The sequence below is a fragment of the Cucurbita moschata genome, unplaced genomic scaffold (genome assembly GCF_002738365.1).
Source record: "Cucurbita moschata cultivar Rifu unplaced genomic scaffold, Cmos_1.0 Cmo_Scf00028, whole genome shotgun sequence".
Taxonomy (NCBI): Eukaryota; Viridiplantae; Streptophyta; class Magnoliopsida; order Cucurbitales; family Cucurbitaceae; genus Cucurbita; species Cucurbita moschata.
In genome coordinates this window covers 2,464,245-2,474,951 of record NW_019268544.1, presented here as the reverse complement: position 1 = coordinate 2,474,951, position 10,707 = coordinate 2,464,245, and the positions used below count along the sequence as shown (strand labels likewise).

Here is a 10,707-nt window from a genome sequence, read left to right as displayed (position 1 = left end):
CCATGTTTCCCCCCCCCCCCCACAAATTTAAACCCATTCTCTTTCTCTCTCTACTCATAAATTTTAATGCATATATTTTTTTTTTTACTTAGCAACTAATTAAATTCTTAATCTCAGCATAAGCTAAAATGGAATAATTGAATTGGATTGGAATGAATAATTCATATAAATGTGGACACACAGAGAGAGGCGTCAACTCAATAATGGCGGATTCGCATTAATGCTTCACCCAAGTTTGCAATACCCCATTACTGAAGCCACCACAAATATATATATATATATCTATATATATATATATATCTATATTTATATGATATAATAAAATAATATATTGGAAAGTGGCTTCAAACTCAAGCTATTTTCTTTAATAAACACTGTGGATCTCTATCAACTTATTTTAAAAGAAATTGAGGTTTTTGGGTTTGATAATAAGTCAAAATTGGAAAATTGACGAATATCTCTCTTTCATATTAGATAATTAATGAGCATTGGAGTTTGGAAATCATGTGAACTCAATCCAATGACTACCAAATTGCTTCTATTTCATTTGTATGACTAACATTTTTTATTTTTTAAATTAGTAATTGATTTTTTGTTTTACCAAATGGGTTTTTTATTTTATTTTAAAAACCTTGTCATTATCTTTTTAAAAGAACAATTAAAAACGGTATAAAACCAAAAAAAGCCAAAAAGTTGTGTAAAACCAATAATTAAAGAGGGAAGCAGCAAACTCAAAAGAGCCGAAAATAAATTATTAATGGAAAACAAAATCTTGAAGATCTCATCAAATTAATGAACTTAAACGTGCAATATAATGGACTTTTTTTTTATTTTTTTTAATTTTTAATTTCGTGTCTTTTAAAGTAATTTTAAAAAATTATGTAACCAGTTTATTCTTATCGTTCCTAATAGAAAAAAAAAGTTACATCAAATATCAAATCAAACTATTTCCTAAAGTTTATTATATTTATTTATTATTTTTTTTTTTACTGCAAACTAAAATGGGTATAAATTATAATATGTTAATTATTTAATAAAATACTAAATAACGATTAGAACCGAGCGCGTTGACCTGTAAGAATAGGCGGTAACCGGCAGAGTTTGGAGAGAGAGAGAGAGAGAGAGGAGAGAGTTTGAATTTGGAAGCAACAGTGTGGGCTTTTGATTGCAGGGCCTCTCCTTTGATTGCAGCATCGGCGACTTAGAACATATAGAGAAATCACAGAACAACAAATGTAACATGCCATCCATTTTCTTCGTCTTCTTCTTCTTCTTCTTCTTTGCAACAACCTTTCTGCAATTTCTTCTACCTTCTTAGTTTGTTCTTCAGCTTTTCTCTGGATTCTGTTTCTTCGATTACAATGGCGGGTTGGAGAAGAGCGTTTTGCACTTCCATTCCTAAGCACACGGACACCAATGAAGCCCAAACCCCACGAATCACCACCTCTAAATTTGGGTTTTTCTCTAACCCATCAACGCCTCGCTCGCAGCCGGAGCCGCCGGGCCTCGGTCTCCGCTGCAGAACCTCTGTTGCTACTGATTCTGCAGATTCATCCACGCCCAATCTTAACCAGAAGAAAAGCAGTGGCTCCAGATTCTTTCAGTTTTCGAACCCTTCTTCGCCCAAATCCCCTTCTAGTTTCTCCTTCGTTAAAGCTGGATTACGGCTGTCTAAGGTAATTCACCTGTTCTGTATCTGTGATATGCTCTGTTCTTTAGGGTTCGATGAAATTGTGTCCAATTCACTCAACTTCTCTCGCTTTCACTTTGCAGAGTAGGTGTGGAATCTGCTTGCAAAGCGTGAGAAGAGGACAAGGAACCGCCATTTTCACGTCGGAATGCTCCCACTCCTTTCACTTTCCTTGCATCTCTGCGCACATCAAGAAGCATCGGACTGTGGCTTGTCCTGTTTGCAGCTCTCTATGGAACGATGCTCCGTTGCTTGATAATCAGAACCCTCAGAATCAACCAATCCACACGGAGAAGACGAGAGGAGTCCAACCGATCAAACTCGGAGAGATGAAATCGAAGCCGCTGAAAGTTTACAACGATGACGAGCCTTTGATGTCCCCAACTTCCGGTGGTCGATTCAATCCAATACCGGAATCGGACGAAAACGATGACGATGAAGAGCAGGATAGCGCAGTTGAGTTTCAAGGTTTCTTTGCTAAATCTGCACTATTAGCGTCTCCGAGATTACGTAACATTGTGAAAAATGTAGAAGTGAGTTTATTGCCTGAGGCGGCGGTGGTCGCAGCCGGTCGGGGCTATGAGACCTATGCGGTGGTATTGAAGGTGAAGGCGCCGGCAAGATCCGTAACGACGTCGTCTTCGCCGACCAATCGGAACCTTCGTCCGCCGATTGATTTGGTAACCGTTTTAGATGTTAGTGCGAGCGCGAACAGCGTCAAACTCCAGATGGTTAAACGCACCATGCGGTTGATTCTTTCTTCGCTAAGTTGCTCGGATCGCCTCTCGATTGTGGCGTTTTCTTCCAGTTCCAAACGGTTGTTGTCTCTACGGAGAATGACATCCAGTGGTCGCCTATCGGCGCGTCGAATCGTCGACTTGCTCTGCGAAGTTGGCCAAGGAGCGTGTGTTAACGACGCAATCAAGAAGGCAGCGAAAGTTCTCGAAGATAGGCGTGAGAGGAATCCCGCCGCCAGTATCATCCTCATTTCTGACGGACAAGATGACCTTGTCGGAGCTTCTTACTCCGGCAATAGCAAAAGATCGGCTCCGGTCGTGTGCTCCACGCGCTTCTCGCACCTTGAGATTCCCGTTCACGCCATTTCCTTCGGCGATGGCCCCGCACCGCCGGAAGACGCGTTGGCAAAATGTGTTAGCGGCATGTTGAGCGTGGTGGTACAAGATCTCAGACTCCAACTCGGGTTCGTATCCGGTTCATCTCCGGCCGAGATTGCAGCGGTCTATTCCCTCTCCAGTCGCCCGACGGCTCTCGAACCCGGTTCAATCCGGATCGGGGATCTCTCTTCTGAAGAAATCCGAGAAATGCTAGTGGAATTGAAAGTGCCAATTTCGTCGCTAGGGACTTGCCCCTTATTGTCCGTACGATCCACGTTCAGGGACACGTCATCACAATCTCAAGGCCTTATTTGTTCTAAACAAGTAATCCCAGTACCCAGGCCGCGGGCCGTCCGATCATCCGGCTCCAACATCGAACGGTTGAGGAATCTCCACGTCACGATCCGAGCTGTAGCGGAATCGCAGCGGTTGATGGAACACCATGATTTCTCGTCAGCTCAACACTTGCTGTCATCGGCTCGAGCCTTGCTTATGAAACAATCCGGCTCCACATCAGCTAGCGAATACTTAAAAGGCTTGGACGCCGAGTCAGCCGCGCTGAGCCGCCGAAAACAAGTACATATGCAAAGCCAAAGGCAGAACCAGAACATCATGGGAGGACGAGATGCAAGCCGAGTAGACGAGAAGTATGAGCCACTTACGCCGACGTCGGCTTGGCGTGCCGCGGAAAGACTAGCTAAAGTAGCGATTATGAGGAAGTCGATGAACAGAGTCAGCGATTTGCACGGCTTCGAAGATGCCAGATTTTAATTCAAAATCAAAACAATAATAAAAAAATCATAAATCATTCTTGGAAATAAAAAAATAATAAAAAAAAATTATGATTGGACTAGTGGGAATGGGCCCGGGCCTAGAATATGGACAAGAGTACAAGACGGCTTGGCCCTTTTCCCTTTCTTTTTTTTCTTTAATTTTTTTCCTTTTTTTTTTTAATTTTTTTGTATTTTGGGCATTGGCAGAGGAAAGGAGCAGTAAAGTGGGAGTAAAAAAGGGGACCCAACAAAGAAGAGAGATAGAAGAGTGAGGTGATGGATTGAGTTACCAGAAGAAATTGCATTATTTTGAGACCAAAGTGTATCCAAAAAACTCAGGCTGCCCCATTCTGTTTGTTTCTTCTGAGTCTTGTAAAAATTTGAAGATATGATAAAAAGCTATTATATTATCAAATGAACTTCCAGCATCTCAAGTTTTGTACGTTTGTTTGGAAATTTGAAGAACTCTTTCCTTGAAACTGGATTTGTTTTCGGAGCATTTAAGAATTTGGGATTAGTTGGAAGCGTGATGAGAAGGGTTTATATTAATAAAAAAGGGTATTTGCTTGGACTCATAATGAAGCAAAGCAAAGTATTTGGTTACACTATACAGCATTTGGATTTGGAAGTGATTGATATGATATTGTCTGAAGGCATATCATATATATGAATGGGTTGATATTTGGATATCAATATCTTGGCCTCACTATCTCACATGTGGCGCACTACCAATTCTTTACTCTGTCAAATGTCAAAAAAGAAGAAAAGGAAACACACTCTGGATAGCCTCAAACATCATCAGTAGAGAGAGAAGAAGTAGAAGAAAATGAAAGTGCTGTATCCATATCTGTTTCACATCTTTCAGAAGAGACCGAAAGAGGGATTTGAGACCAAAATACAATATAAAAGCTGATCCCCTTCTTTTCTGGAGTCTTCATTTCTTTTCCCCTGTCAAACCCAACCATTTTTCTTGATTTTTACTACCCATTACTTAAATAACATGTATATATATAAACTTAACAAAGACTTGCTATGGGATAAGTGTAATGGACAGGAGCAAAGAACAAGGCAAATAAACTATTCCCCATACCTATTATTAAAAATTGATTCAGAAAATTAATTATTTCCATCTCCAACTCGACCATATTTCAAATGGAAATTCACCATGGTCGGGAAGGGACTTACCTATAGTTGGGTTAGTAAGAGCTTTCTGCTACAAATATGAGAAATACACAAAAGGAGGGGAAAAAAAGCCAGATTTTTAGGGATGGCATTAGCCTGTTAGGTCGAGAGGGAAGTTTTGATCTTCAAGGTACAACCCCACAAGTTTTTAGGGATGATATGAGCCTGTTCGAGGAGAAAAATAATGAATCAGTAAGGTCTATGGCTCTTGGTCTACAACTTCAATAGCTAGATTAAACTGCAAGCATTATTATAAGAAAGAATCTTCGTACTATTATAGGCTTAGAGATGAATAAATTCTAGAGAAAGATTCCCACTCCACCGTCAAAACATTCCCAGTCCCACTTTTTAAACAAATCACAGGGAGGGACTGAATATCTTTGATATCAAGGTCAGCACAAAACTCAACACATTAATGGGGAAAAAAATGCCTTTTCAACGGCCCTTCAAAACCAAAAAAGGAGGGAAGGTAAGAAAAGGATTGGACTGAGAGGGGAGGCTGTTCTAAGCTTTCATTTCCTGAGGGTTTCTTTACTGCGCTTTTTGGAGGGCAATGACCTCCTCCTTAATTTGCGCAGACTTTTGGAACCAATTATGATGAGTGGTTTAAGCTCCTTTGCTTTAGTTTTGATAATGCATTGGCTGAAGGAGCATGAATCATGTCGGTGAATAATTCAATAATAAGAGTAGTGTGTGTGTGGGTATCGACATCCCCCTTAGTGCTCACTGCCCATCCTATTTATTCAAATAAAAAATGGGGAGAGTGCTCCATCATCATCATCCCTACGTCTGTGGGCGCAGACAAGGTCTCCATTTTATGAGACACAATAAGATGAGAAGATGTAAAAGTTGGTAATCAGGAAGTAAATTTTACTCCGAGTATTTCATTTTTTTTCTTCCAATTTTCATGTGTCCTCCTCTATGGTATGTTACATGAATCATTCTGTTCAGAATATACAATAGTAGAGGAACAAGTAAAATCATTGGCTATAGATTTCAAAGAAACGTATGAACTTTTCACTATACACAGGGGTAAGAGAAGAATGATCGGTTTGACATAACTTTCAAAACAGTGGCAATTGGTTTTAGACTTTTGGTTGGTAAGAACCTATAAAAGTTTTAAAAAGTACTCCAAAACATTACTAGAAGATAAGCTCTTTCTTCAAAAGTATTCAAAAAAAATTCCTTCAGTTAAAAGTACTATATGAACTCACCTTCAATATTCTCCTCGGATGTGTTCTGCTGTAGCCCGTCTTTGATTGGAATAGTGGGGTTTACTGGGAGCATGGATCTGTAATGGTCTAACCACAAATCCACCATCGCCATCGTCAAGGCCGAATGATGATGAAATTAGGCCCATGGCCAACCAACACCTGAAGAAAAGGCCACAAAAACACCCAAGAGCTGATATATAAATGTTTCAATTGATAAAAATCTAATTATCTAAGATTAGTGCTCATGCTTCCCTGATCTCAATTATACTTTGTAGGAAAGAAAAATGGAGAATATATATTTATTTGATAGGAGATGAGCTCCAGAAGCAGCTAAGCAAACTCCCATGCTGTAAATCTACCAAACTTAAAAGATGTCTGTGGAGTGAGTTGCTCTAAATTCCCAACATGTAGAAAGAATATGTATTTACAACCAATACAGCAACAAACAGTACACAACTGACCATCATTTCCCCCCATTTCACACCCCCTTTGTTACACCATACAACTAAATCCAGCAAATATCGGTTCAGTTGAAGAGAGGAAGTTTCATACAACATTAACCATGACTTTTGTGTATGTGTCAAAAGTACAATTGCCTACACCGTGTAGCATCGATGTCTGTAGGACAATACGGGCACTTAAACGATTTTGTGCTGTTTTTAGACATCTTCATGATAGACTGCTTACAGAGGACATGTCCACACAGCATCAACATTGGTGGATTTTCTTCAGTTGACTGTTCCTTTGACACCGGACAAACAAAGATGGAATGGAACTGAAATTCTCTGCCCAACTCCACCGGCACAGGCAACTGCTTCATAGATTGCCATTCCTGTTTCTTCCCAGCCATGACATTCATAAATTTCAAGAGGGGAGGCAAGCCCTGGACCCCTGCTGCAACTGTCACGCCCAATGGGCTCTCGTAGGACTGACCAAGAAAATTGCAGAACTGTCTTATAAGCTCCTCAGCAACTTTTTCCCAATTGGTTACTGACAATAATTGTGATTGGGAATATGGGGAGCAATCAAGCCTTCCAGTCCACAAGAGGCAAGCCATAAGCTTCTGAAGTTCAGCCAGGTGGTTAGATGCAAGAGGGGCCAGGTACGTCCTAGCATACTTCAAAGCGTCATGTCTATCTCCATTCTGTAGAATCTCCATGAACTGCATGCTATGAAGTTTGAGCAAAAGATCTGAACCACATTCATTAAGTTTATTTGAGTTATTCAGAGCCCAGTTCAGAGCTGGGTCTAGATTCCGGGACTTCATGGCTTCAAGGATCTGATACATTTCCTGAAATGGAGATCTCATCGAGGCAGCAGATTCTGATTCGCCAGCCTCACTTATAAAGCAGTCACCGAGTTCAAACATACCCTGACGATAGAAATGACTAGCAATAATCTGGTTAACAGTATGCCTATCAAAATCAACATTTCTATAAGCTTTCGATATATCTGGATTGAAAGATTTTTCAACAAGCTTTGGATACTTGGTCAAAGCGGTATTCAACTCCTTCTGCGTGCTTTCAAGCTGAGTGAGTGGGGCAATATCTTTTAATTTAGTTTTGAGTTCAGAAAAAACCGACTTCAGATCAACTGGACATTCAGGATTATCAGCCAACTGTATTTTTTGTAGCACCTGCTCCAGTTCCAGATGAATTTGATCAACTACTTCATGACTTTTGGAAGAAGATAATTTCTGCTTCTTCGTCACACGATCAAATGCATCTTTAATGCTGTCCAACTCCATTTCTTAGACTAATACCTGTAAAGAAATTCCCATGTCAAACAAATTCGCTCAAGATCACAAATATTATTACCAAAAAATTGGAGCAGAAAGATATCAAGAAGCTAAAAAAGCCAGAGACAAAAATGTCAAGAAATACTAATAGAAAGGAAAGGAGGAGGGAAAAGAGAAAACATACAATATGCTATTAATTTATTACAGAGTTCTACTAAGGAAAGATAAGATCAGACTCTAAAGTAGAATCATTTACCTACTTTTTAGCTGAAAATCCAAATAAGTAATAGGAGAAAATCCAGTAGATTGTAATAGACCAAAATGTTTTCACCACTTCAGTTTCCCATATTATTTATTTTAGTACGAGTAGGGTTCCACAACCCTACTACCTTCATGGGAGGTTGTGAATGCCTAATTTGTTCAGCTCGGCTAAGTGGACAGTTTTCCACTTTAATAGACCAATGAGCTCCCAAGTTATTAGGATTCAACTGAGTTATGTACTAATTGAATAAAAAAAAAGTAAAGAACCCAAACCTACAGATCACTGGTCATCAAGAGCAAATATAACTATAAAGCGCTAACAGAGCTCAAATACAAGTCTTTCTCTTTGCCACTTTATTGGACTTACAGCTACAAAATCACATCTAACAATCCAAAAGTTAAAGACGTAACATCACTATCCCACTCCCATTTGCCACACCATTCAAATCACTGCCCTCTAAATCTTCCTCTTGGGTCTCATCACCATTTTTCTACCAAATCTATTGGAGAGAAGGAGAATCAAGTAAGAGTCAAATGAAGAACATGAACTAACAGTATTGATTTTCCTTTTCTTGGCTCAATTTAACCCTAGTTTAACAACAAATGCTGTAATAAAGCAATAATTGTGAACAATGTGAGGCACCACACCTACAGCCAGGAACAAAAGAGCATAGTTTGCTCAGGCGTTATAAAATAGCGATCAAGACATCCTGGGGTTCTTTACCAAATACTTGCTATGCATTTAATTCAAAAAGTTGGACCAATGAGCTCCCAAAATATCTAAACCCAACGGTATTTGCATGTTGTTTGAAGCCAAAATTAAATAAAGAATCTAAATCTACAGGTCAATAGTCATGAAAAACAACTCTAAATAAAAATACTTATTAGACTTCTTTTGAAAAGCTTGAAGTTCAAACACTTCTGCAGAATATGCATTACTACAGAGATCCTTCCCAATATTGGGAAAAAAACTCTACTTTCAATTTTCAATTAAGTAAAAGGCAACTGCACATTTAGAATATACTATAGACGATCATTTGCTTAAGACAACAGAAGTAGCAGAGCTGACTGAAGTCTATCCAGTGTCAATCACTTTTAACATTTTTTTTTTCTTTTCCCGAGGGTCAATCACTTCTATCTGAAATATACACTTCAAACACCAGATTAACAATAGATGAGGAGATAAGTGGTGGAAAAAGGGAAGGGAATATAAATCAATTTTCATTCTCAACCACAGTTTTGTTAAGGACCGATTTGGCAGTGGCACAAAATCTTCTGCAACAAGCTTAATGCATAAACAAGATCAAGTAATTGGGAGCCCAAGTGATAGTGAGATCAAATTACAGATGAGGAAAAACAATGTAATTGTACAGAATATATTAATCGATAATGAAGAGCTGTCACAAAAATTGTAAACTACATGAATATGTGGTATTTGAAGGTAAAATACCCGCGCAAAGTGTGTATACTAAAACTATTAAAATGAAATTTGTACCGTGAAAGTGCAACCATCCGAAACACTGGATATAAAGAAAATTAAATGGTAGAAACTGCTCCCTTCAAAATTTATAACGAAAGAAAAAGATACCGATGTCAAATACAATCTATCAGTCGATAATTACCTAGCGATTGAACAGTAGGTTTAACACAGAAACTACTAACATATGCACTAGACGATATCCAAAGTAAGACGATATAAGCCAGGGAAAAGAACTTCAAGGATAATGAACTAACTTGCACAACCCCAAAAATTAGGGAACAAAAGAAAACAAAACACTCAAAGCCAAAAAACACAAAAATCTATAATTCGCACTCCAAAAGAAGTTCCCAACATCTGTAATCACCTCGAAATCTTGATAAAGATATGTTCTTATGAAACCGGAACAAGTAAACATATAAAAAAAACAAAACTCAAAGACAAGAAATTGAAGGATTGGAATCAAGGCAAAGAAGAGATGCGAATCTGAAAATAGAAAGCGAGAGCAAATCGATTAAGATAGGAAAAGAAATTTATCCCGAAAAGAAGATGAATCTCGATTCAACAGAAATGCAAGAACATATAAAAATTAGATCTGAATATAGTATGAGGAAAATGAAGGGCATACATAGATCAGCAAGAAGAGGAGAGAAGAAACCTTGGTAGGAAGCAAGGACCCGAATGAGAGGGATTTTTCCCTTTCCGTTTCCGTATATAGCTTTTATATAAAATTGAAGAAAATACGGATAATTATGTTTTATTTATTTAAATAATTAATTGGCCCTCGCGATTGTATATATTATAAAGATTCTTCCAACAAAATAAATCTCAACTTGTCGTTATCTTTTTATTTATATGCAATTAGATTATTAATGTTCTAATAATTCATATTTTTTTAATAAAAAATTCTCTGGTTTTTATTTTACTTAAATTGTAAAAATCAAGTAATATTATTGGAGTTGGAATGTTAAAATGGATGCAATTAGTCATCAATTTTTTATGTGATACAACATTTCTTTCGATCTTTATTTATTTTTTTAAAATTATTTTAAATGTATTTTCTCGTTCACGTTTTCTAAAACATTTTTTTGCAAACGCGACTTGAGACTCGAGTATACACTAACGTTATTTGCGAAGTCTGAATTTTTCACGGACGACATGTTTGTTGGATTAGAGCAAATGCTGCACAATTATTATCCTGCTACTGCAAGAGTACGTATTCTACTACTGCAAGAGTACGACTGTGACAAGTGGAAT

At 38.2% G+C, this 10,707-nt stretch overlaps 2 protein-coding genes across 6 annotated transcripts; one reads left to right on the top strand and one right to left on the bottom strand.

Moving 5' to 3' along the window:
* The first annotated feature begins 1,051 nt into the window (after positions 1 to 1,051).
* On the top strand, positions 1,052 to 3,937 carry LOC111463407. The gene is made up of 2 exons (XM_023107338.1): positions 1,052 to 1,676; positions 1,774 to 3,937. Exons 1-2 carry the CDS (start codon positions 1,362 to 1,364, stop codon positions 3,574 to 3,576), a joined length of 2,118 nt encoding a protein of 705 aa, XP_022963106.1. The 5' UTR covers positions 1,052 to 1,361; the 3' UTR covers positions 3,577 to 3,937.
* Positions 3,938 to 6,250: 2,313 nt separating this feature from the next.
* LOC111463351 (protein RMD5 homolog) lies at positions 6,251 to 10,208 on the bottom strand. 5 transcript variants are annotated; one of them, XM_023107255.1, is made up of 2 exons: positions 10,109 to 10,208; positions 6,251 to 7,736 (listed from the first exon to the last, which is right to left on the bottom strand). In XM_023107255.1, the coding sequence occupies exon 2, from the start codon at positions 7,719 to 7,721 to the stop codon at positions 6,555 to 6,557; it is 1,167 nt and encodes a 388-aa protein (XP_022963023.1). In that variant the 5' UTR covers positions 7,722 to 7,736; positions 10,109 to 10,208; the 3' UTR covers positions 6,251 to 6,554. The 5 variants fall into 5 exon arrangements, with proteins under 5 accessions (XP_022963023.1, XP_022963021.1, XP_022963019.1 ...); XM_023107253.1 differs by having other exon boundaries at positions 10,079 to 10,161; XM_023107251.1 differs by lacking the exon at positions 10,109 to 10,208 and adding an exon at positions 7,801 to 10,102 and having other exon boundaries at positions 6,251 to 7,766.
* Positions 10,209 to 10,707: the final 499 nt, after the last annotated feature.

Excerpts from the sequence above, each read along its gene's own strand:
- LOC111463351 (XM_023107255.1), bottom strand. The coding sequence starts at position 7,721 with ATGGAGTTGGACAGCATTAAAGATGCATTTGATCGTGTGACGAAGAAG.
- LOC111463407 (XM_023107338.1), top strand. The coding sequence starts at position 1,362 with ATGGCGGGTTGGAGAAGAGCGTTTTGCACTTCCATTCCTAAGCACACG. Across the intron at positions 1,677-1,773 it reads CTGGATTACGGCTGTCTAAG|AGTAGGTGTGGAATCTGCTT; the intron begins GTAATTCACCTG and ends TTCACTTTGCAG.